The sequence below is a fragment of the Lichenostomus cassidix genome, chromosome 17 (genome assembly GCF_008360975.1).
Source record: "Lichenostomus cassidix isolate B80296 chromosome 17, HeHo_3.0, whole genome shotgun sequence".
Lineage (NCBI taxonomy): Eukaryota > Metazoa > Chordata > Aves > Passeriformes > Meliphagidae > Lichenostomus > Lichenostomus cassidix.
The window spans coordinates 7,180,710-7,206,658 of NC_139497.1; the positions used below are offsets into that span (position 1 = coordinate 7,180,710).

Genomic DNA, 25,949 nt, shown 5'->3' on the forward strand with positions numbered 1-25,949 from the left:
GAGATGGTTTTTGTGGCTTTTTTCCTGGACAATAAGGAAGCCTGGAGCAACTCATGTCTCCACCTCTGCTGTGGAGACTCTGAATAGGAAGAGAAAAACAAGTGACCAGTTTCTTTTTAAATAGCACTAGTGGGAGCCTTGTCTCAGCACCTCTCCAGCTCTCCTAAAGTGGCTTTGATATTCAAAAAAAAACCACTGACTTTTTAAACAATACTGTCCTAAATCCCTTTTATGAATGCCCAGAACCACTCGCAGGCTTTCTGAAACTCATTGTTATAATTACAATCAGGAATCATAGGACTCTGTGCTTTGTGCCAGAAATACACATCCACTGAATTGTTTGCAGAGGAGCCACGGAGGGAAAGAGTGAAGGAGAAATGCAGCTTCAGCGCTGCTCAGTTCAGGAGCAGGAACTCCCACTCTATTTAATTTCTCCTCTTTTTGTTTTCCAATTTAACTTGGAGCTGCTGAAACTCAGGCTAATGCTTGCTTTGTCCTCTGGGCTCTCCTCTGGCCTCCATCCAGGGATCTCTGCCCTGGTTTACTGTCCCCCACCAGCTCCAGCAGCCTCCGTCCCTGGAGGAGGTGGAAGGTGGAAAGGTGAGCAGGAAGGTCTGCAGGACCCATCAAAACCAGCACAAGTAAGGAGAACTTCATTGTGGGAGTTGCTGGAACAGCAGCAGATGCAAAACAAACTCTCGGGGCAAGGGAACTCAGGGCTGAGCTTGGTTTTATTAAAGCTTCATCTCACGGGTCACAGGAAAGCTTAGGGAGGGCTGTGGGGTTTTTGTAGTGTTGTCTGACACAGCTCATGGGGAGGGAGCTGTGATTCAACTTCTGCCAGCACAAGGGCTGGAATTGGCTCTCCCTCTCTTTCCAGTAGTGTCTGATGTTGATCCCTGATCCTACTTCTGTGGAAATGCTGCTTTCTGGTGCTTAGGAAAGTGAGCCGGATCAGCCCTTCCTTCTGGATAAACATCACATCTGATTTGCCGCCCAATTGCTTCTGTTTTACCTCTGCAGAACATCATTGATTATAGAAGGATTTGCAAGTTTAAAACTGGAGTAATTCAGTGATTAATCCTGACCAAAGCCTTTGGTAAACAGAGAGTAATACTCCCACCCCATCCAAAATCCCACACATCGATGGAGTGCTCTGTGATATGATTCCATGGCATTTAGACTTCCCATCCCATGGTTCAGGACAGTGCTGGGATACATTTAGTTTAGCTAACCCACACTTTTCTTCTCTCTCTCTTCTCCCTGCAAAAACAAAAGCAAAACTCCTCCACCCAGTCCTGTTCCAGGTGGCAGCTGATCCCTGGGGAAGGCTGAGCAGACAGATCTGAACTCCATTTGAAACCCTGGAGGCTCCTGCAGCACCTTCCAACACTGAATTAAGGCTGGTCCAGAGAGTGGAAAAGCTTAACCTAGAGCTGGCTGGCTGTAAACATCAAAACATTTTGTTCAGGCTCAATTTTGCCTCTCTTAGGGCAGTCCCAGAGTACATCCAGAAACACTGGGTGAGGAAAAGCACTTGGAGCAAAGAAATATTTGACTTTAAAGGTGTTAAACATTTCTTGTCTCCCCAAGAAATTCCCAAACTGCTCTCTCAAATGCTGTATAATCTGGATATAAATAAGAGTTTCAGGTGATGGTTTCAGTATTTAGTCTTGGTCTAAACAAAACCGAAAGAAACATATTGGGGAAATTTCCCACCAACAGAAACTTCCTTCCCTCCCTGATGGCAAAACTACTGAGGTTCCCTGAGCAGCTGCCAGGACACCCCATTGCTCTCTGGAGGGTTTGTCCCTGAGCCAAGGTGTCCACAGAGGCAGACACAGGACTTTCAGAATCCAATCTTTGTTTCCCACCATTTTCAGAGCCAAGAATCATATTTCTTTACTCTCCCCATGAGATTCTGAGGTCCACCCAAAGCAACAGACAGTGAAGTTCCTCTGGGTAAATGGCCTCAGGACCCAAATCCACTTTCAGAAGCAGTCAGATGACAGTAACAGCAGTCACTCTGTTCCTGACCCACCAGACCTGGGTGGATTCCTGTGGGGGACAGCAATGGACAAACACGGAGCTCAGGAAGCTCTTCTGGCTCTTGTCACTCCTCAACTTGCAAATTCCCTCGAGGAGAGGTGATGAGCAAGGCAGGAATTTCCGTAGTGCTTTGGCAGTGCCTCCATCCACTCCCTCTGACTGAGCAGCAACTTCTGAGTGCATCCATCAGTGCAGACCAGGATGGGAGAGAGGAGAGAAGGATCCCCTCTTTCTCTTCACATGAGTTTTGCCTCCTCGTGATTCCACCTTTTGCCTTCCAGCAGGACTCCTGTCAGCTGCCTCCAGAAGATGTGCTTGCTGATTTCCTTGTCTTTCCACTCCAGGTAGGTGTTCCTCCTCAGGTAGCGGGACAGCCCCAGCCTCTGCCTCAGCAGGGCCTTATTCACATCTTCCAGCACCACCATGATGATGCCAGCCTTGCCCTCCACCAGCTGCCACGACTGGGCGATGTCAAACTCAAAGCTGCACCACTTGCTCTCCAGGAAGTCACTGGAGATGACGGCGATGACGTTCCTGCTGCTGAGGAAACCCTCCTGGATGATGTTGGTGACAATGGGCACCCCTGGCAGGAAGTCCCTGTAGTACAGACAGAGGTGGAAGGGAGGTTTTCCTCCTTCCAAGGGTTCCACCAGCTCTTTGATCACCCATTCCTGGTCTTTGCTGGAGTGGATGACAAAGGCATCGTAGGTGTTACCTCTTTCTGCATAGTGTTTGCACCCACTGAGCAGCACCAGGGAGTAGTAGAGCTGGAAGTAGTACTTGTAAATCAGGAGGAGAAGCACCACTACAGAGAGTGACATGACCATGGAGAGGACAATTGTGCCTGCACTGACATAGCAGGAGGACAGGTCAAAGCTTGGCAGGCTCACGTTGGCCACGTAAGAGGGTGTGTGGCACAGCATCAGCTCCTGGTTCTGCAGCAGCTCCTGCTCCTCCCTGACCCACTTCAGGAAGTCCAGGTACACACAGGAGCAGTCAAACAGGTTTTGAGAGATGTCCAGCAGGATCAGGCTGTCAGGCAGGATTTCCCGGGCTGAGCCCAACAGGACAGTCAGCTGGTTTCTGCTGAAATCCAGGACTCTGAGGGCTTGGAGAGGCTGGTAGACTCCAGGATCGAAGGTTAGGAGCTTATTGTTGCTGATGTTCAGCTCTTTTAGCTCAGAGAGGGCATCAAAAGTGCTTGGATCCACCTGTACTAACTTGCAATTCGAGATATCCAAGGTGTGGAGGTGAGTCAGGTTTTTGAAGTGGTTTGCCAGCTTATTGTCCTCAAAGGAATTCCCTGCCATCTTCAGCACTCGCAAAGAGTTCAAGCCACAAAATGTACACTGGGATTTAACTTCAATTTTGGTGTGGGAAATGTCAAGGTAAATCAGTTTCTGAAGGGACAAAAAGACAGGGTAGGAGCCAGGACCAACTAAAGTTGTGTGCCGAAAGTCCAAATATAACAAATTCTTCACATTAGTGAAATCTCCATTGAGTCTGATATTTGTATTGAAGCTTAAGTTCAAGTGTTTCAAATTTGGACAATTTTGAAACTTACTGGAACAGCAGCGACCAAAGTTGAGCCTATTCTCACTCAAATCCACAACCTCCAGGTTAGTGAGACCATTAAATTCCCGCTTGAAGTCTTTGAGGCTTCTGTTCTTGGTGATACGAAGCACTCTGAGCTCCTTGAAAAGCGACAGCTTCTCGGCAGGCACGTCATCAAAACTGCATTTCTTGCACTCCAGGTGCTTCACTTTGGACAACACGGGAACCTCTGATATCTTCTTAAGTCCAAGGTCCACCAAGCGAACGGTGGAGACGTTGCCTATGCAGTTAAAGAGAGTGTCTGTGTTATCCTCAAACCTCCCAAGGCAGATTAACACAAACTCTTCCATCTGTACCTGGCACAGTCCCCTCAAGAGCCCTCCCTCGAAGTCATCCACCCTCTCAGTGTCACTGAACTCCCCAACTATGAGTCTGCTGACCTGCAGACCAGCCAGGCCCTGCAGAGAAGTTTGCATCATTCCAAAGTTCTCAAAAGTGGACCTGAGAGCCAACTCAGCGAGGTGAATCCCTGCAAAGGCCCCCAGCTCGATGGATTTTATGTTGTTCAAGGAAAGCACCAGTGTGAGGTTGAGCCTGTTCCCTTCCCTCAGGGCATCAAGGTCTCCTCTGGAGATGGATGTGATCTTGTTGGAGAAAAAGCTCAGGTGCCTGAGGGAGGTCATGTTGGTGAAATACTCAGGGAGCTTCAGTGAAGTGATGCTGTTGTGGCCCAAATTGAGCTCCTGCAGAGTGTGCAAGTGGCCAATGGGCAGCTCAGACAGAGAGGTTCTGTTGGTTTCCACCAGCACCAGTTTTTTCAGAGATGTTAAGCCATAGAAAGCTGCTTTGCCCAGGTGCTGGAGGGAATTGCCTGTTAAAATTAAGGTGGAAAGTCTGTGGAGATCCATAAAGGAGTTATCTTCTATTGAGCGGAGGTGGCACCTGTTGGGCAGGGAAAGAAAATAAAAGTGCATGAAACACTGTCCCTTCCTTGTTCATGGAGAAAAAATCTCATGTGACATCCTCAGCTCAGCCTCATGCTGGGGGTTGCTTTGGCTTTGCTGTGGAAAGAAGAATTCTAGCTTTCTGTTTAGGCCAAAGTGGCATTTTGAAGACCATCACTGATGGAGAAAACAACCAAATACAGCATTCCCTCCCATCCTACACCCCCACAGCCCTCAGAGTGTCACCTCAGCCACATCTGGGCACCAGAGTGGTGCAGCTGTGGCAAAGCTCACAACTCTGCCACAATCTCAGTTGATATCTGGTGATGTCTGAGAGGGAGCAGATCCCAGACCATGCTGGCTCTGAAGGAGAAAAGGAAGAGGGAAAAACGAGGGTGGCCACCTCAGGTTTGCTTCATGTGGGAAGATCCAGAATTTGAGACCCAAATCCATTCTGCAGCGAATCCCAGCAGAATTAGTTTATTAATCCAGGCACACTCTGCCACTCAGCCACTTTGGAGCTGTGACGGGACTGAGTGACATTTCTCAGTGAAACAATTTACCCAGAGAAACTGTTGTCTGAAGTCAATGGAAATTATACATCAATTCAAATTTGCTAATAAGCCTCCCCCATCTCCTCCCCCAGATATGTGAGGAGAAGGGAAAAGAGAATATGTTGATATTTTAAAGCAGCATTTTAGAAAATGAATGTACCTTCGTGTTATTTTTTTTTTTAACTGTGATTAGAGAAACAGCTCACCCAAGATGTTCCACTTCAGAGTTTTTGTAACAGTGAAAAGGCTGACATTTTTCTTGTTCAGAGACAAGTAAAACATCTTCCTCCTCCTTCTCACATCCCAACCTACAAGATCAGACTGACAGACCCAGCTCTGTGTGGAGGGTGTGACTGGACTAAAAGCTGCACATCACTTCACCATGGGGATGTGCAAAATGACAGACACGGGGATAAAACCACAAGAAAAAAGAAAAAAAAATAAACAGCCAAGACCAACAGACCCCAAAATCAGCCACTATGATGATAGCCCAGCTGGTGAAGCAAAATGAACCAGTGTCCACATAATAGATCCCATTACCTTGAAAGATCCAGAAGCTGCAGCTCAGGGACTGATGCAAAATAATTTGACCCCAGAGAATTCAGAGTGCTGAAACTGAGGTCCAGGTTCTGGGTGGTGTTTGGGATTCCCTCAGGAACTCCAGAGATGTTCAGTCCAGTGCATCTGAAAGTCGTGTTCGGGGTGACCTGTAACAGAGGCAGATCCAATCACAGGCAGCATCTGCTCTTCATGAAATGCCAGAAAATGACACTGCCAGGAAAGCAGGAGCAGAATGACTCCCCTTGCAGTTCATTTCTAAATTATCTGCCCTGTTTTTTTGTAAATAATCCTTTATTTCCTGAGCACCTTTCCTAGTTCTGATAGAACCAGTCCTACTCCCTGGGAAGAGCTGCATTTCTTGCTGATTGAAGCAATGACAGAACTACAGGAAAATATTCCTTGAGGCTACAGATGAACCAGCAGCAGCCTTAGAGAGAGCCAGCAGGACAAGAACTCATGGATGCCCTGCATGTCCAGCACCAGCTCTCAGCTCTTTCCCCTGCAGCTCAAACCAAAGTTATTCTGCAAGCAAATCATTGTCAGCAAAACTTTATAAAAGGTACCTGGTCAGGGTCAGCTACTTGGTGAATTGACTCTACTGCACGAATCAGGCGAAAATCTGTGTTTTGTAGGAATTACAGACAAGGTTTGGATCTTCTCCAAGGGAAACATAATCTATTCCAATCACTGCAGCACCCTCAGAGGTACAGAAAGCCCACGAGAAGAAAAGATTCTTGCTGTTTCTGGTTCTCAGATGTTTTTGAGACCAGATTTTACTTCAAATACTTCAATCACCTTAGTAACAACCATGGGGAAAAAAAAGCTGGGCTTTCCTAAGACAACTTCCAGGCTTGAGGCACAAATCTCTCAGGCAAAGGGAAAAGTTGCACCAGGGAAACAGAAGGGTTTTGTGCTCACTCGGAGCTCACGTACCTCCAAACAGGGGCTGAGGAGGCAGCCTGCCAGCAGGGATGGGACAAACACCAACTGCAGCAGCACTACGAGTGTCCCCTCAGGAAGAGCTCCTCTCCTGGGCATCTTCAGGAGGTCAGGAGTGCAGGAGAAAAGAGCATGGAGAGAAAAACCTGGAGAGAGAATCCTCTTGCGGTGCCAGGAACTGCGTTTCCTCAGTCCTGCTTATCATTGCACATCTCTGAGAGTTGCAGAGAGCAAGAGGGGAAGTGAAACTTGGTCACTGCCTTGCCTTTAGACATTCTCTGGGTGAACTGCTCATTTTTAAAGATGTAAAAAAAAAATTAAAAAAAAAAAACAAGAAAAAAAGAAGTAATGACAGATACAGTTTGGGCTAGAAATTAAAGAGGAATATGGGTTGCAACAGTGTCACTTGACTTGATTGCCTCTGATTAGCTCACATCAAATTGGCCAAAAAAAAAAAAAAAAAAAAGAGGAATATTTTGTGCAATTCTGAGCCCAGTTTCATGCTCCACATCCCTTAATTCAAAAGCACAGGTTAGAGTGACTCTGCCTGCACTCCTGCCATGTCCCCAACTTCCCTGCCCCGGCAGGAACTGGAGAAGAGCTCAGCTGTAGCAGAGGTTTTCCTGAGCCAGGTGAGCAGAGGTTGGTCTGTGGCTGAGCTCTTGTGAGCAAACATCCAGGTTTTATCCATCAGGTTGGACCTTGATCACAATGATTGCAGGACCATGGCCAGGCACAAGGGAATTCAGAGTGGTCAGAGTTGTGGTCACAGACATTCCACCCTTCCCCACCCTTCCTATGGGGGAAGTTGCTGGGAGCAGCAGAAAGGAGAGGCACAAACACCCTGAGCTGGGCTCAGAGCTGCTCCCTGCCCTGCTCAGCCCTGAAGTTGTGTCTAATGCCTGCCTACAAAATGCCATGCTGAATTCCCAGTACAGGCTCTTGTTTCAGGGAAAAGCTTTGTAAAACATCACAGTGGGCAATATTAATTTAAGTCAGCTGTGAGCCTTCGAATAAAGCTCCCTGCCTTCATTTACTCTGATAAATGGTCGTGCATTCATGTATCTCCTCCTGTCTTCGTGGAGATAACTAAGAAATGTTACTGGGGATCCAGCCATAGGTTTGCTGGGTGTTATCAACACCTCAGAGACAGAGAAGTGGCAAAAAAATGAGACAAGGGTGGAATATGGGTCTAGAGGAAGATGGAATGAAGTGTGACAACTCATGAAAGTCTGTGAAAATTAATATTAAATACAAGCTGCGATATCAGTTCGGTGAGCAATCCACTTACAAAGAAAAGTTTAGAACATTTCAAGGGATGGGGGTTGGACTTTTTGGCAGGTTAGTAGAGGACCAGGGAGAGATGGGGAAATCCTAAAATAACTGATGATCTCTGGGATAAAAAACCACATGGCAGCACAATGGGAGCTAAAACCGACACCCTGATGTGCAGCCAGATAGTGCCCATTAAGCCAGCAGACAAAAAGTTTGTTGAAATTGGACAAGTTCTACAAAATCCCTGCTCTGAAAAGCCTCTGGTGATTGCAGGTATTTCCTTTTATAGATGGAATCAAAAGTGAATGGAAACAATTGCTGACTGCTTCTGTGCCTGGATTAAGGAAATTGGCAGAGCATCATGTGTCTGCAGGGAGAACAAATGAGAGCATCCCTTAGCATTCAATATGCGGAATGAGGCAATCCACATTTAATTTTTATCTAAAGCTGAGATGAGCCTGAAGTATGCTCCAGAAATTACCATTTCAATGGAGACTTACTGGAGATGCTGAAGAGTTTGGGAGCATCACAAAATCCCTCCCAGAGCCACGCTCAGAGGTCAAGTGGGAAGTGCAGCTTGAAGGGCGTTCGGAGCAGGAGCTGCTGCTGTCACAGGGACAGTGTGACAACACACAGTAATTTGTTCAAGGACACATCCCACAGACACTGCAAAGCATGGGGCACAAGCAGAAAACATGCAAGTTAGCAGATCAAACCCATTCACCAGTTTAGAAAATCAGTGCTGGTTAACTTCATATTGCTCAGCCAGCACCCAGCAATGTAGAGAAAGCCATAATGTCTGTGTAATTGCTCACAAAAACCAAAAGTATTGCTTGGAATGACTTCAAGGGACAAGAATAACAGCTAAAATCAAACATGATTCACTGCTCTGGCAATTTACTGGTGGGATCATCGAAGATCTCTTAGCAAAGAGGTGTTACAGAGAATCTGTGTTTCCAAAAACACACACACAGGTAATCTTTCTCCTCCTGAACATTATTATAATACAAGGAACACAACAGCAGGCAGTGTATATGCAGCTTCTGTGATCATCAGACCCAGAATTGCTCTCAGATGGGCTGCAGCACTGCCCTCATGTCCTTTCCTTATATTTTCCATGTATTTCCTGTGATATTATGTAAATATCATGGTGTCAACTTGGCTTTGCACTCACCTGTGGTGGGTTAGGCTGAAATCAGTCACTTTGCAGCAGGGGTTCAGGCTCAGGGGGTCCAGGCAGTTCCCAATCCTTGGGATTCACCTGACACCTCACCAGTCCTTACACTCAGCAAGTCACTCACCAGTTTAGGTCTGAAACATTGTCTGGGTGGAAAGGCAGAGTGACAGGAAATGTGGCACAAATTTAACAGCATGTTGAATTTTCCCTGCCATTCTGCTGGGAAAAAAACAATTTATACAAATTACAAGGAAAAAAAAATGGGGGAAAAAATAACCTGAAAACATCTTTAAGATCTTTTTTGCTGCACGTTCCACGAATACATTGCTTCCTGGAACTGGTGAGTCACTGCCTTGCATAGTAACCCCTTCCTGACCTGACAGCCACAGCACAGAGCCAGAGCTGGAGCACACAAACCCAGCAGCAAGGCTGGGGAGGGAGATGAGACACTGATTTCATCACAACAGGTCCTAGAGAGGCTTCGTGTTTGTAACTCTCACTTATGATGCTTCCCCATGTGATGTGGATCTAATAATAGAATAGCAGAAACACAGAATGGTTTGGGTTGGAAGACACCTTAAAGATCATTTCATTCCTACCCCCTGCCTTGCTCAGAGCTCCATCTAACCTGGCCTTGGACACTTCCAGGGATGGGGAAACCACAACTCACTCCTGATGGAAGATCAGCCTGGAAGGCCTCCTGCCTCTGCTTCTGGATCTCCTGGCTTTGAAGAAGACAACACTCAGACTGAGGAACTCCACACTCAGTTTGGGGTGTCAGACAGTGTCACTTCTCCTCTCTGAGCAGTGACTGACTCCAGTGACAGCTCCAGAGCAAGGAGCATCAGTAATGCAGGTTGCTTGTCAGGCCTCTGGCTGTCAAGGAAGGACATGGAGATGCAATCAGAGTCTCTTCATGCTGCACAGCACAGACCAAGCCCAGCCCATGGCCAGTGGTGGCCCCAGGCAGATCTCAGCACGGCTGAGGTGTTCCCCATCCCAGAGAAGGGCTGACACTGCTGCACACAGGGGACAGGAGAAAACAACCCAAAAGCCAGAGTCCAGGTTAGCTCCATGAAAATCAGCCAAGCCTACAGGAAAGCAGGCAGTGTGTGCCATCAGATGGGTTATTCCCCAAAGCCAAGGTCATATGAATACCCCAGAACTATTGCAAAGCTATTAGGGAAGAACTGTGTCAAGAAACCAGGGACAAATACACTGCTAGAAGAAGTGATTAATCAGTGTCAAGATAGTCACTATCTGTGGCAGCTACTCCATATGGACGATGTCAGGTCATTAGGAGCCCTGCATTTGACTGAAGTCAATGTTTCATCTAAAAGGCTGGAAGGATTTCACACAGATGGTGGAGGCATCCAGCCTCGCCTGCCAAGCGTTCATGGACAGGCAGTGAGTGACAGTGGAGCTCCCCAGACCCCTGGAAAGAGGCAGGCTGGCACCAAACAGCCCAGCAGCACCTTGTCCTTCTGCCTGGGATGACCCATGGTCACCTCTGGGCTGGCCAGATCCAGGGAGTCACTGTCACCATGGATGTGAGGGTGTCACAGTGCCATGGCATGGAACAAACTGTGCTCAGATGGAGTGTAAATTCCTCCCACAGACCTGAGAAAGGTGGATTGGCCACCTCACACCGATTTGCTACTGAAGCAACAATAGGACTTATTCTCCTTTTCTTTTCCCTTCCATTACATCCTTATTATGGTGTCTCATAGCCTGATTTACATATGTTTTGAATTACTGTGGCTTTGCCTTATCCTACTTATTCTACCTCCTTTCCTCCACTTTCTTAATAACAACGAGTGCTCTGTAGGACAGGGATTTATTCAGAGTATCACACATGAAAGGTGTGTAGGGCATGGAGCACTGCAGAGCTCAGACTTTTTAAACTGGACACAAGAAAGGCTGATTTGGGGACTGAAGCATGGTTAAATATCAAGTCCCTCCAGCACTGTTGTGACACTCTGGGAAAGTTTGAAACGAGGGGTAGCTCTAATGAGAGATTACAGCTCCCTGTTTTGAAGGAAAACCATCACATAAGGGTGAAAAGCTGTAGCAGAGCTGCTTGCTGTGAGTTCTGAGAGCACTGCCACAGGCACTGACCAGTGCTGAGACTCCTGAGCCTCATGTTTGTGGTTTCACTGCCATGACCTGACACTGCACCACAGGAAAATGTTGCAATGGCTGCAGCAGAAAGTGCAGAGCCAGCTCCTGCAAGCCATGGCAAAGTTCTTGTGCACATATTACCCAGAGAGAAAATGCAAACCCTCCCCGGGGTCAGTTCACAGCACGCTTTAGACATCAGCTCCCAGACATTAAGATTTTTATGCCATTTATCAGGAGAAGAACATGGAATATTAATTGTCCACACTGCTGAGAGCCCACTTCCATTACTTGCAAAGCAATAAATTCTGACAGAGTGGTTGAGCCAGATGCAGATGCAGGTTTGCCTGTATTTGGAACACTGTATATGGGAATCCACAAAACCTGTGTGGCTGTTATGTGCTTTTTTGGAGAACAAAGAATTATTTGTGCACAGAGAAAAAGCCAAAGCAGTGTTCCTGTTGAAGAGGAATTTATTCAAACAACACCCCTTTTCTCTCAATCTCAGTTCACATTTGCACGTTTTGGGGGATTTTTGTCAGCATTTCTTTGGCCTTGAGTTGCCTGCACCAGCCAGGACAAAACCAGCTCATTTCCAGCAGAGGAGGAACCAGGCAGCCAGGAGGGAATAGCAGTGAGGGCATTAACCCTTTGCAGGTCACAAGGCAGGGAAAGCTGTCTGTGGCGTTAAACACACGATCTCCACGATGGGATGGTGAAAACACTTTATTGTAAAATCCAGGGTTTTTTAAATTGCTAGTTTGTTATCAGTTTACATACTTGTGACGCACAATAAATGTGCTTAACTAACCACTATAGATCAGGATAGGAACAGCATCAGGTGTGACCAACCACAGCCCCACAGTGTGAGCACTGATTGATTCTAATCATAGTTTCACAAAGTACAACTTGTTTTTCACCTCTAGTTCAGCTGAGTCATTCCCAGAATGCTTTTCTAGTTAGCCAAAGGAACAGAAATGAGCAGGGATTTTAGGAGGGCAGCAAGGCCCTCACTTTGCAAGGCTTTTCTCCTCTGCAAGAGCTGCCAGGAACAGGGCTGAGATACCAGAAGGGAAGTTACCCAGGAAAAGGAGTGACACAAAGGGCACAGGAAGTGCCCTGACATCCTGACTGCAGCAAAGGGGAGGAGGAAATGTGAGGAAAAGCAGAAGTTTCACCTCCCATGGACACAGCAGTTGTAGGGGTGCTGTAGTGATGTTCCCACACCCCAAATGAAGCTGCTGGCAGAGGTGCAGCCTGAGCTGAGCCAAACCAACCCCACTTTTAGGGTTTGCCCTCTAATAGCTGTGCAGGAGGAGACTTCTTCCCAATGAACACCTGGGAGGAGTGAAATCCATCACTGGAGGTCCTTTCTGCTGGTAGGGGTAGCAATTTGGAGAGGCAGCAACTGAGGTGAACCCACAAAGGTGACAGGCCAGGAAGAAAGCAGCAATGGAAGAAGAAAAGGGGAAATATGAGGGAAGAAAAGAGGAAATATGGCATGGTAGAATCCTGGAAGAAAGCAGAAGAGGATGGGATGATGTGGCTCCAGAGGTGGAATAAGGACAAGAGCCAGCCAAGCACAAGTGTTGGTTTAAGGTGGCTTCTTAAATGTGGAAGATGTCCAGCACACCAAGACTTGGCAGGGTGGCTCTGTGCTTAAAACAAGCTGGAAGAGACATGGGGAGTTCTGACAGCATGCTAAGGAAAACAATTTAAAAAAAAAAAAAAAAAAAGAAAGAAGGGTCATGAAGCCATGGGAAGACCTCAGAGGAGATATGAAGGTAATTTTCACCTGTCCTCATCCGAAATCTCCCTCCCACAAGACAGTGTCAACTCTTTGAAGCCAAAAGTGCATTTATGCTCAACCAGAACAATGAAAGAAATGTTTCTGGCTTCCTGCAGACAGTAATGTTTCCCAACAATTAGCAAATCACTGAAAACTCTGACTGTTCAACCTGGCCCTTTTCCAAAGGGATGAGTATGACTTTCCCTCACTCCAATTTGTTTAGGAAACAATCTGAAATCCCATGGCAGGTATGACACCCACAGCCCCTCCCTTTCTCAGGGACTCAGGATGGGTTTAGCATCTCATTCTGGTGCTTTTCCCAAAGAACTGAAGGCTCACAAAACAGGAGGGGATTGCCCAAGGACTGTGCAACATCCCAGCCTCCAGCACTGCAGCCAGCAGGGGAAACCAGGGATCAACAAAGTGCTCTGAACCTCAGGGCTTCATCTGCCACCCCACACATGACAGTGATGCCCAAAACTGAGCTTCCTAAAACAGAGGCCAGACAGAGTTAGGGGAATAAAAGGCAGATGAATTCTTTAAAGGCCTTTAGGTACATTTAGGGCAGACAGAGCCTACTTGAGAGGCTACACCCAAAATGGACAGTGAGCCATGAGTTCTTCACATTTTAAAAGTTCTGTCTATTAACATATTGAGCCTCAGTTCTCCAATTACACCTTCAGCTGATGATGTCAATCACCCCAAGCTTGCTCCCCACAGTTCACTGTTGTTTACATATTTTGTGGCTCTGAGGCAGCAAAGAGTCCTTGAGAGACTGAGAGGTATTGTTTTGTCTAAAATGCTGGGAAAAGAGGTTTTAAGCATTTTATATGAAGTCTAGAACTACACACCAAAGCTACAGATACATGAAGAATAGAAGCTAAAAATTCTTAAGGCATCACCAGAGGCCAACAAAGTGCTCTGAATCTCAGGGCTTCATCTCCCACCCCACACGTGACAGGACAAACTGTGAGCTGCTCAAACCTATAGGTTCCCCTATGGAAAACACCTTAGTTGGAAGGGGAGGCATTTTCTACCTCTTTTTTTTCCACTAGTGACCCATATTGCAATAATGGCTTGGCGCAGTTTTGTCCTGGTTTCCAGGGTAACCAAAGCTTCAGCACTGACCTCTGGGCACATATGGAAGGTTTCAGTCCAAAGCAATGATTCCCGTGGTGGCAGATCTCTGGGAAGGGGAAAGAACAAGCATCTGTTCAGGATTTCAAACTCGTGCTTTTACAACACTGACACCAGCAACACCTTTGCTGCTGGGACCAGCAGCTTCTACCACACTTAATATTTAAAAATATATACAAATAAAACTGGACAGATGTATGGACAGCACCCCCAAAATGCAAACAAGCAGCATTTTATGAAAAGGTGCTGCAGAAGGTGAAGAGTTGCTAAAACACAGAGCTCCATGGAAATCAAAAAGCTTTGAATGGAAGAAATCACAGATTTTTAACAAATCCACATCCACGACAGGGCCTGTACAAAGTCTCTGCATCTCCCCCCTTTCCACGTGCCTCTGTGTGTGTATTCCCTGCTGGCAGCCCTGTGTGACACCTCAGTTTAATCCACACATCAAATGCCTGTCCCTGCCCCGAGTGCTGCACAAGCAGCTCCTGCTCACGCAAAGCCAACACGGCCAAATGCCAACTCAAACACTGCCCTAAGAGCCGTGGGACTGAGCAGTGCAGCCACCAGGCTCCTCAGCACGCTCCCTGCTCCCCCAAGCACTTCACATTCCCCTCCTGGATTACCCCACTTTACACTTTTTAGTGCAAAATGTCCTTTTTTTACAGCGTTGCCTCACCAGGAGACTTGGCATCAAACCTGGAGTCAGCATATGACCTTGGACAAAGTTATTTTACCAAGCCAGGCCTTCCAGCTTCTCCTGCATTTGTTGCAGGTTATCAACATCCTCCTAGTGCCTGGCAGGCTCAAAGTTAATTAAAGATTGCACAGCACCGCCACAAAGATCGTCAGCAACAAAGACAAAGTATCATTAGATTCATTAATGAAATAATCCTCCATCATGCAGTGATGGGGAAAGCTGTGCTCCAGAAGCAGTGGGTGTAACAGCCAGCCCCAGGCCAGAGAGCTGTGAGTGTTTTGAGGAATGCCAAACAAAATTCCTCTCATTTTACACTAACTAATTATCAGTAATGGTCTTCAGGCAGGGAGAGCAGTGGAACACATGTGAGAGGTTCATACAGCACAGCTGCTCATCAGCAGAGAACCAGGGTAGCTGAGGTCTGGAACCAGGGACAGGAATACAGCTCTGACAAGGGACTTAATTGCAGAATGGTGCTGGGGCAGGCTGGAATGAGAATGACACTGCATGCTGGGATGGGGGAGAAAAGTTTTTTTTTCCCTGGTAGGAGCAGGGCTCCAAACCTAAGGCAGTGTTTTATATCTGGTCATTCCTCTCTCAGTGCACATTTGGGGAACACGTATTCATCCCCCACTTATTCATCCTCCACTTCTTCTCCTCACAAGAGGAGAGGGGGGCTGGATTCCAGTTCCATTTCTAATTTCATTTATTCATTCATGTCAAGACAGAGCTCCTGACAGCCATGACAAAGCCTCACTGTGTGCTCATCAGTTCGACAGTGCATCTTCTCCTGATTGTCCTTCAGGGGACATTTCCCTCACTGTCTGCATCCCACGTTCTGCTGGCCTGTTGGCTCCCTTGGAATGGTATCCAGATGCCATTGGGCAACACTTATCTGAATTTAACCCAATTTCCTTCCCTGTTTATCTGCACACAAACCCCAGGCTGCCACCCATCAGCAGCCACTGAGACACTGATTCATCTCTCAGCAAAATTCCCCAGACACACCAGGAATGGCTAACAAACATTTCTCTGAAAGAAACCAAGTTCATTTCCTACTTCCTCTTCCTAAAGGCTTTCAGATTGTGCCCTGGGAATCAGTGATAGCACAGGAGGTCTCTTAAAGAGGTCTAGAAGTGCAGGATTTTGAGCTCATGAACATATTTTCCCATCTCCCAGCTCCTGGACACTTCAGTTCCATGAACAGCCAGCCCTGTTCCCCCTTCCCAAACACATAAAGGGCTTATTTTCAGAGGAATTTAGGTGGAAACAGATGGAGAGCTACTGACAGTTATGTCCAGCTGTTCAGGACCTTGGACAGCTTGAGTTTTAGAAATCCTTGGCCTCAGGTGAGCCTCATTTGCTGCTCCAGACAGAGCCAGGCAGTGAGCAGGCTGTGGGATGGCCAGCAGGCACTCTGGAAGTGACCACTAGCCCCAGGGAATGTACTGCAGTCCAGCTGAGGCATCTCCCTGGCACAGACTCTGCTCCATCCTGCTGCTCACCATCTGCCCTGCCCAGCCCTGCAGCCACTGCCAGGTGAAACCATGGAAGAAGAGAGGAGCTGGGTGGGTCAAGCCCTTCTCTCCCTGCTCTTCTGGGTGCTTTGCCCTGTCAAGGCAGTAGATAAGCTCCAAAACTCCCTGCCTGGCAGGTCCCACCAACACCCTGAGCCCAACAATCAGGCTCTGGGCCAGAAAAGGTGCTCAGGATCAGTGCAGCTCATCCCACCACCTGCATAGGACCTTCAGTCCCAGCCATCCAGCAGCACTGGAGGCACCCAAATATTTCCCAGGGATGTTTCCTCCTCCCAGCCCCACAGTTTGTCCCACCAACACGGGAGAAGAGCCTGCAGTTTCTGCTTTGACTGCCAAGCCCTGAAGTCCTGTGATCAGCCCTGCTAAGCTGTGGAGTTGATGGTGTTTAGGTGCCTGAGTTTGACTGACAGCCTTAATTATACAGGGACAGCATCACAGCTCAGAGAGACAATCGCTGGTTCAGGCTGGTGGAAAGCAGGGACAATGTTCTGCTCTCTTCCAGGGATGGTGCAGAAAGGGAGAGTTCAGCTTCCCCATCTGATGGTGATCACCTCATTATCTCAATGAGCTCGAGGCAAATCCCAGCTTAGCAGGGCCAAGCACACTGTGATGCTCTCAATCCACCTATACCCCGGCCTGGAAAAAGATCCTGGGAAGTCTGATTAATCCATCCAAGCAAATCCTACTGCTCAGTGCCACCCTCTGGAGCTCAGGGCTGGCAGCTGCTGCTCCCCTGGTCATGCCAAGGAGCTCCAGAGATCCCCCAGTGGCTGGCTTTAAAGGGGAAGCCCTGGGAGCTTGGTGTGCTTTGGGAAGGCAGGGTGTTTCCCTGAGTGAATGGATTTACTGCAGGGAAAAGATATTGGGAGTGTTTCCCAGAAATATCTCGGAGAGAACAAGCTGATCTCTGCTGGCTGTAGACCTACAGCAGGCGTGGGAGAGGAGAACCCTTCACAGGCTTAAAAATGCCAGGAAAGAGTTCTCTTGGCACCCTTCCTGCAGACAAACCTTGCAGACTTACATTGCACTCTCCCTTTTAACCAGGGCTTCCCTCCTTTCCTGCTCTGCCAAACTCAGATGTGATTATTTCAGCCCCTAACTCCACACTGGGGGAAGAACTTCAGGTCTGAGCAGTAATTTTGTGTTTTCAGCTTCCCATCTTTCTCATCTGCCCCTGGAGTCAGGATCAGCCTGGTGCATTGAGGAGTTTCTGGCTCTTTGCTGCTGCTGGGATTTCCCTGAGGATAAGCTGAAGCCCAGGGAGGGAGAACAGGTACAAGGAGTCCCATAATCCAATACAGCAAGCACAGGGAATTCATTTAATGCTTTGCACTGAAGTGAAGAGAAATGGCCAAAATATTTAGAAAATCTGTTTTCTTCTTATTCTCAAAACATAATTACCTAAACCCAAGCCATTCCATCTGTCCTGGAGGAGGTGAAGGTCAAGCAGTTTGAGACCTTTCCTCAAAAAAGGTCTTTCTCAAAGCATGGCTTTCACCAACACCTCCCTCCTTGCCTTGAGCAAAATAGTCCCAAATATTTATATTTGTGTGTATGCAAAATGCAGCCTGGCTGCCAAAGGGCTTCATTTGCCCATTTCAAACCTCTTAGGATTCTTTTCACAGAGGCTTTTTCTTTTTCTGCATGGCTTTTTTTTTCCTCCCATTTTAATTAAAGTATTTGTCTCCACAGCAGGAAATGTAAACTGTGCAGCAGGCAATCTTGATATATACTTTAAAAGAGGGAAAAAAAATTTAGCTAAGTTATTATCTTCAGCTATGCACAGAGGCACTCTCTAGCCCTTTTTCTGGAAGCCAGAAAAATCAAAGACAAAAGGAAAAAGAGGGACGCTGATTCTTTAAAAAAGTAGAAAAAAAGTGATAGACAAGTTTTTATTCTGTGTCTCGAAATGAAGGGTCAGATTTTTTTTCTCTGCCAAAAAAAAAAAAATATTTCTCTTCTCGAAATACAGGAGCTTTTCTCTGAGAAGCCCCAAGAGCTGGGGAGTAGCTGAACTATTTGGAATATCTGCTGCTCAAGGTCTGGCTGCTAAGCAGGAGTGAAAATCTCATTTTGTCTGAGTTTAATTGAGATCTGGCAGTGCTGAAGTGGGTGGTTTGTGTGTGTTGATGACACCCTGGATTTGGAAATCAGCCCTTTGTGCCTGCTCCTGACACTGTTCTTGGTGACTGGTGATCTGAAGGGAAAAGGACTGATTTACTACTGTTTTACTACTGATTTACTACTGTTTTACTACTGATTTACTACTCTGTGCCTCAGTTTCTCCCCTTGCAAAAGAGATTATCAGGCTACAAACCTGAAATCATTGGTAAAGAGCAGCTACGAGAAGTCCCTGCAAAAGACCAAGAATAACACAAAAACACCCATAAAATGCATCACTCTGCATCCTTCAGAGAGCAATGGATGAGTTGAGCTACCCTGTCCTTTTTGCCCATCAGAGATTGCAAACTTGGAAATAAAATGCTTAGAAAAAGTGAGTGCATTCTTGCTGATTCTCTTTCCCCCTTCCCACACCACTCCCAGCCTCTGTATCCCTTACTCCAAAAAAAAAAAATAAAATTAAAAATCAGCTTCTCTAAATATTGTTTCTCTCACATCAGCCCAGCAGGAGAGGCAGAAATCAAATTATAACCACTGAAATAACCATCAGCGCTTAGTGCCAGAAGGGTGGGTGGAGACACAGGAACATTTTGCTTCAGGCTTCCAAATAAAATAAATCTATCTTTATTAAAATAAACAAGTGCAAAAGAAGGAACAGAAAGAAAATCAATCAGCTGCATTTACAGCAGGGAGATAGCAAATAAAGAGTGCTCCATCCACAGAGAGGGACAAGAGCTGCAGGAATCAAACCCCCTCTTGGAATTGGGGCTTTTTCCCCTACCTCTTTTATACATTCTGAGTGGCTTTTTTTCTCCTGCATATATTTCTTCCTGCTTGTGGAAAAGTCTTATTGAGAACTTTTTTCCTGTGGGGACAACAGGAGGAGGAAAAGCCAAGCCATCCACCTTGTGCCCACCAGATAATTCCAGACAATCTCTAGCAAAGGCTGATCACACTGTTTTCGATCTGACAATAATTTGAGCAGAACTTGCTGCATTTACACCTCTCCAAACCTTTGTAGATAAGAACAGATAAACACCGGGATTGTCACTTCCCGATATTTTCCCAGAGTTTCTCTCCTGCAGGGCTTATTTCAGGAAAAAGCCTGTTCTATATGGAAACGCTGCAGCAGCTTTTCTGCTCATCCCTACGGTGCTCCCTGGTTTTTGGCTGGAGGATCTGCAACTTCAGGAACAGGCAAAGTAACGAATTTCCTCTCTCTCTCTCTATCTCTCTCTCTTCCAAAACCCAGCTGGCAGCCCAGCAGAACATTATCATGCAAGACCTGTCCCGGGGTTTCACTGCGACCAGAGCGCGTTTTTGGAGCCCAACTCAGTGCCTGGGGGAGCTCAGGAGGTGAACGCAGAGATTTGGCTGAGCCAGCCCAGCTTCCCTCGGTGCTGGAGGAATTTGGGACACGCTGCCCGAATTAGCCCTGCGTGCCTGGCTGGGAGCAGCTCATCCCTTTGGGGAAGGAGGGAAGAGCTCAGGTGTGCTGAGCTGGGGGGAAGCAGCAAACGCGCATTTTGGGAGATGCCAGCCCGGTGACACCCTCGGGCCGCGGTGTGTCCCCTCTGGGCCCGAGGACAGGGGGGATCCCCGCTCCAGAAAGCTTTTCCTTGCTTGGGAAGAGCAGAACTCCGGGTGCAGCATCCCCCGAGCTCCGCGTACACCTTGGAGCTGCACCTGCAGCAGCTCGGGCTGCGTGGAGGGGTTAAGGAGCTGAGAGGAGAGGAGAGGAGAGTTCAGTTCTGCGCTCCTGCAGTGCCATCATGTGCTGCAGGTGCACATTGCACAGACACTCTGTGCCACAGCCTGCAGGACAGCTAAACCTCCCTGTCCCTGCTGTCCCTGCTGTCCCTGCTGTCCCTGCTGTCCCTGCTGTCCCTGCTCTCACCACAATGATGCCTGATGGTTTTGCCTTTTCTTTTTGATACACCCTTTTATATATTTTATACAACCTTTTTTTATATTTTCTGTACCCTTTATATATTCTCTGCAGCCTTATCCTTGTAATTTTTGTAGCCTGACCATCTAGCTTAGTTTTGGAATTCTGCAAGGAAGAAAGGCCAGACATTCACAGTAAGAAGTCAGAGAGCTCTATGCTATCTCAAAACTCGATGTTCAACCTTGGTTGAAACTTTCTCTATGAAATAGATTTTATGAACAGGGCTCTAGCCTCATTTAGGGTGAAAATTCTTAAAATAAAGAAGCATTACTTCATTTATTAAGCTTTTTTGTTTAGAAAAACTCTAAACAAATATGCTAATTTGCAATATTGCTAGAAGTTGTATACACATTATATGAAATGTGCATCTGGACGTCTTCCACCTTTGAAAAACTGTGCACCTAAATCCTATTAAAATACCGAATTAAAACCCTTTTACCCCTTTAACCATGTCTGCCTCATAATTCTAAAACCAGCCGAAAAACAACAGTTTTCTGGTGAAAACCACATGTGCAGGTGGCTGAGCAGCTCTGAGTGACCAAATGTTTCAGCAATCAATGTCCTTCAGCACAGGACTGAAATCAGCCCCAGACCCAGCAGGGCTTTGAGGGCTATGGACATCTCAGAGAGGAATCAATAAGGATCCCTCAGCAAAGGAGCCATGCAGAGGAAAATGGGGGTTTTGCCCTCTGTTTCACTGGGAATATTCCTTATCCTGGGGATTTCCTAGAAGGCCCTTCTTGCTGCTTAATAAAAAAGCTGCTCCAGCCATGGCAGGTCCCCATCCTGTCAACTAACAAGGAGCCAAAGTATTTAGGCTGGAAGTGTTATAATTAGTTTTGGTGATGCTCCCACCTCAGCACCCAAAATATTCCTGTTTTCCCTCTCATACCACAGCTCTGCCTTCACTGCAATACATGGCTTTGGCTGACCACCTTCAGTTGTCACTTTTTAATGAAAAAAAAAAAAAAAGATATTTGGGAGAAAGTATGTTCTTTGCAATCAAATAATAAACTAAAGGATCTGCTCCAACCAGATTCTGACAAAAATTCCTGCTCAGAGGAAATATGTGCCAGCGTAAGTGGATGAAAAAAATTATTAGAGTGCAATCACAACATTTTACTCATTTTTTACTCAATATTTTATTCATCTTACAGCCGTCTAAATGACAACAAAAACATACAATTAGAGGAGCTCATACATTTATATTTCCTTCCTCCTTGCATCTCCACACCTTTCCTAGCCTGCTCCATCTGGAGGAAGGTTTCCAGCCAGGCATGGCTGGCAAGGAGTCAAGGGCAGAGAGGTACTCTCAGAGCAGTGTCCAGGGCTGATTTTGGGTACTGAGAGAGAATCTCTTCAAGCTCAAGCTCTTTATTAAAGTTTCATGGCAAAGCCCTGTAGTTCAGGGGACTCTGGCACTGCCCATCCCACAGACATCTCTCCCATGTGAGCCAAAAACTTCCCACAGCCAAAAACTTCCCACAGCCAACTCTTCCCCCAGTCCCTTCCCTCTCCAGCACGTGTTGAGCCACGCTGACAAGGGTGGGATGCAACTGGTTCTGCTGCTTTGCTGTCCTGATGTGGGTGTCTAGCTGCTGATCAGCCCGATCCCTTCTCCTTCCCCCACTTTTGAGTCACACTTCCCAGGTTTTTTTGCTGGCAGTGGGATCTATTTTAATAGCTGGGAAAGTGATGCCTCTCCAGGCTGCCTGTGCTGCGTCAGATAGCAAACAGCTCAGAGCTGTTGGGCTGCTCTTAACCACCCCTTCCACACCCCAAAAACCTGCAGCTGGGGGCACGGTGGGATCAGGTGGTTTTTTGGGTTCTTCCCATGCCTGGAAAGGCAGCTCGACTGCTCAGCATCCACTACTCCCACTAGGGCCAAGCCTCTTGCAATGTTTTGGCCCAGAGGCAGAGAAAACCCAGCTTTGATTAGAGATAAGCAGGATGTTTTCCATGCAGAGCTTCCAAAGAGACATTTGGCAGGATCAGTGGAGCAAACTTCTCTTTAAACACCAGCGGCAGAAGACAGAGAAGACAGAGACCAAAAGTTAGCAGGGGAAAGAGCTTTGATTTCATCTTATCCCTGTGCCAAAGCACAATGGAAACATCCTCTGTGGTTCAGAGAACTTGCAGGAGGCTTCAGGAGACTTGCCTTGCCCTGGAGCAGAACCACAACAGGAGGGACGGATCACTTTGTCACCTGCTCCCTGTGATGGGCAGTGCTCCTAAATCCCCTGAATTTCCCTGGAAAGCAGGTCCTGTATGAGTGGGAAAGCTCCTGTGAAAGTGGGAAGGAGGGAGCTTTTGTTTTGTGTATTTACACAGGAGGGCTAAACCAACTCACCAAAGCAGACAGAGCCTGAGGCTCTGCTGGTATCTCCTGGTGGGTCGAGCTGAGATGCTGCACAACCCTGGATATCCATCGATGCTGCCATCCCACCAGGAGCTCTGCTGGAGCCCTGGATCCCCACCTGCTGCCGGGAGAGGCAGAGGAGGAAGCAGGAAGGCTTTGCCTGAGAGCTGCCAGCCAGCCACCCACGGCTGCCCATCTCCCCAGTCCAGAGGAACAGTGTAGGTTTGGTCACACCGCTGAGCAGCGTCACTGCTCCCCGTCATGAGACCGGCTTAAAAATAATAAATGGTGCTAAGTGAAAAATGTTCCCTTCCTCTTCATTTCCCCCGGGGTTCAGGAGGCTTTCATAAGCTGTTAGAGCTTATTTCCAGTTTGGGGTTTTTTTTTTTTCCTGTGATGGATGGAAGTTTGTGTTTGCTTTAGTGAGACCTTATGGCTCTCTTGTAATTAAAAGGTCCCAATAACAGGGCTTAGGAGTTAATAAAACAAAAAAAAAAAAAACCACCCAAACACCACTAAATATCACAATATTTGCAAAACAGGATACAGTTTGGTCAGGCAGTTTTCTTGCTTGTATTTACAGGATTTCTCTAGGTAGCTCCCACCAGCATCACCTTATGAATTTCCAGACAAAGCACGGCACAGGTGAGGACTCTGGCTCCCCTCCAAGCTCACAGCTGTAGGAACCAGAGGCAGAAGGAATCTGTGGGCACACACAAGCTGACATCCTCTGGAATCACACTGGCCACTGCAAATTCCCCATCCTGCTCTCCATTAACCCAGGCATCTCTCTGCCTCTCCCTGCTTTGTGAGCCAAACATGTACAGGGGATGGGAGGTGAAGAGAGAATGATTTTTCACTGTCTTTTTAATGCAGGAGCTGGGAACATCGAGTTAAATTAGCAGGAGATATGCTGAAAACAAAATAAGATATTCAGCTTCACACAATAACCATGGGACTATTTGAGTGAAGATTTTTGTGGATGCCCAAAGTTTGCAAAACTTTAAAAAAATGACTAGGCAAGCTCATGGAAGAAAATTCCAGTTGGAGCTAGAAACCACAAAGATCTCCCTGAGCTGCAGATTGCTGGAGGCTGTAAGAGAAAAGCACTTTATGATTGAATTGCTCCTAGACATTTCCCAAAACATGAACTGTGGGTCACTGCTGGAACTGGAATACCTGGATGGATGCACCTGTGCTCTGACCTAGCCTGATCATTATTTTTTCTTACTTATGTCAGTGTGCAGCACTGCAGGAGGTAAAATCTGTGCCACTGAGAAGCTGTTTGGCTGTTTTCTGAAAAAAAATGCCCCTCTGAAGGCTGAGTGTGATCAGGAATCAGTGGTGGAACAGTAGGATGGTAAATCGAGGGTCCAGTGACTGAGCAGGAAAATCCCCACAACAACCAGCAGGGCTTTATGAACAGACAACCCTGTCAGGTAACTGGGATGGAAAAACACATTCCTGCTATCAGCTCCAAAGGCTCAGCCTGGCAAAGAGTGTGACTGCAGATTGTGAGTGTCTGTTTCCTTTTCTTTGTTTCCTTGTTGTCTTTTTTAAACAATCTGCCAATTCATCATTAAGAAATTAAATATTTTATAGCTGCTGTGATGCTGATGACAGGTGCCAGCTTGATTGGTTCTGGCAGAGGAAATTTGCTGCTCATTTCTTCCCTTTGCAGCACGAAGTTGTGTGCACAGGGGTAGAGAGAGGGAAGAGCTGAAGTCTCCAAGCTGTCCAGATCTGACCCAATAAAGGGTTTAAAAATAGGTACAATCTGGAAACATATTGGTGCCAAGAGCTGTGACAACAAAAGCCCAGCTCGAGTGGCTGCATTTGCTAGTCCTGCACAGGGTGGGTGGAAGGGGAGGCTTTGCAGGATGTCAAGGTTGCCCTGACTTACAGAACCCCCAGGACTGAGCTGCTCCCAGCCAGCCACAGAGCCCCAAGAAGAACAATCATTATAGCCAGAAACCTTGAGCTCTGCTCTGGCCTCTGCTCTGACTTCCCACACAGCCTTGGGCAAGTGAATACACCTCTTTCTGGGTCTGTTTCAGACAGTTCCTCCCTAGGAATGAGTTTATCTGAGCCTCACCATCAGATCAGTCAGCCCAGCTGACCTCCCCTCCCCACAGCCAACCTGCCTGCCCTGCCCTTGCCTCCTGAGTGGAGCTCACCTCATGCCCTGGGAGCATTTGGGGAGCTCATTCCCCTCTCTGATCACCTCCCCTCCTCCTCCACAGCTTTCCCACCAGCCCAGCTCCCCCGGGGCAGCCTGGTTTGTGCAGCACTCAGAGACAGACGAGCCACGTTCCCAGGGATGACACTAACAAGATTTAGTACGTGACTGAGGCTTGCAATCGGTGGTGATAACTAGAGAATTACCCTGATAAATATTTGATATGATTTGGAGAGTAATAATAGATTTTTCTTGCCCACGATTTCCATCAGGGAGAGGCGAGGGGAAAGAGCTGCTGGAAAGGGGAATGTAATTGTGGCATCCATCTTTCTGGCTGAGGTTACCTGTCCTTTGCAATAGATCAGGGGGGAATAGGGCAGAGGGGATGGGGAAGGGCAGGAGGTGACAGGACATCCCTCAGCCCCACTGCATTGGAGATGTGCTGGCAGGCCTGTGGCTCTGGGAGGATTGAGGGTGTGATTCCATGTGTGTGTGACAAGCCAAACTGAAAAATGGAGGGGGAAAGAGAAGTAAGGCTGGAGAAAGAAAATAGAATGGAAAAATCCAGGGCAACCATGGAAAAAGGTCTGGGCTGGTGATGGGAGAGCTGGGATGCAAAGAGAGCTTTCTCAGTGCTGTTGGATGTAAATGTGATGACAGCACCCCAACACCACCGAATCCCAACAGGATTGTCACTCCCAGAGCCAAGACATTTTGTTGGCACCTAGGTGAGAGCAGCAGATATCTCTGTTGAGAAGGCCAGTGACAGAGCAAGGCCTCAAAGAGAGTGGGAAAGCAAACCTCTCCCTTCTCCCCTGGCATGGGGTGACCCCACAGCTTTTGTTGTCAGTGGGACAGTGACAAAACAATGACAAAATTGTCATGGCAGGATGACAGTGCTGTCCTGGGGTCACGAGGCTCCAGCACACCCTCAGCAAAGGCCACTAACTGCCACATAAAGGTTCAGTTTCCACCTTGCTGGATCCTCCACAAAACTGCTTTTTAGA

The 25,949-nt window shown here is 47.2% G+C and overlaps 2 protein-coding genes across 2 annotated transcripts in view; one reads left to right on the forward strand and one right to left on the reverse strand.

The window, feature by feature from the left end:
- Positions 1 to 713: 713 nt before the first annotated feature.
- Positions 714 to 6,860, reverse strand: TLR4 (toll like receptor 4). Its single transcript, XM_085077204.1, has 3 exons — positions 6,596 to 6,860; positions 5,642 to 5,808; positions 714 to 4,545 (listed from the first exon to the last, which is right to left on the reverse strand). Exons 1-3 carry the CDS (start codon positions 6,698 to 6,700, stop codon positions 2,286 to 2,288), a joined length of 2,532 nt encoding a protein of 843 aa, XP_084933330.1. The 5' UTR covers positions 6,701 to 6,860; the 3' UTR covers positions 714 to 2,285.
- Positions 6,861 to 23,350: 16,490 nt separating this feature from the next.
- Positions 23,351 to 25,949, forward strand: part of ASTN2 (astrotactin 2) — a 370,770-nt gene continuing 368,171 nt past the window's right edge. The window contains exon 1 of the mRNA XM_085077209.1: positions 23,351 to 24,277. The gene's annotated coding sequence lies outside the window, so the exon portion shown is untranslated. The remainder of the gene's footprint in view (positions 24,278 to 25,949) is intronic.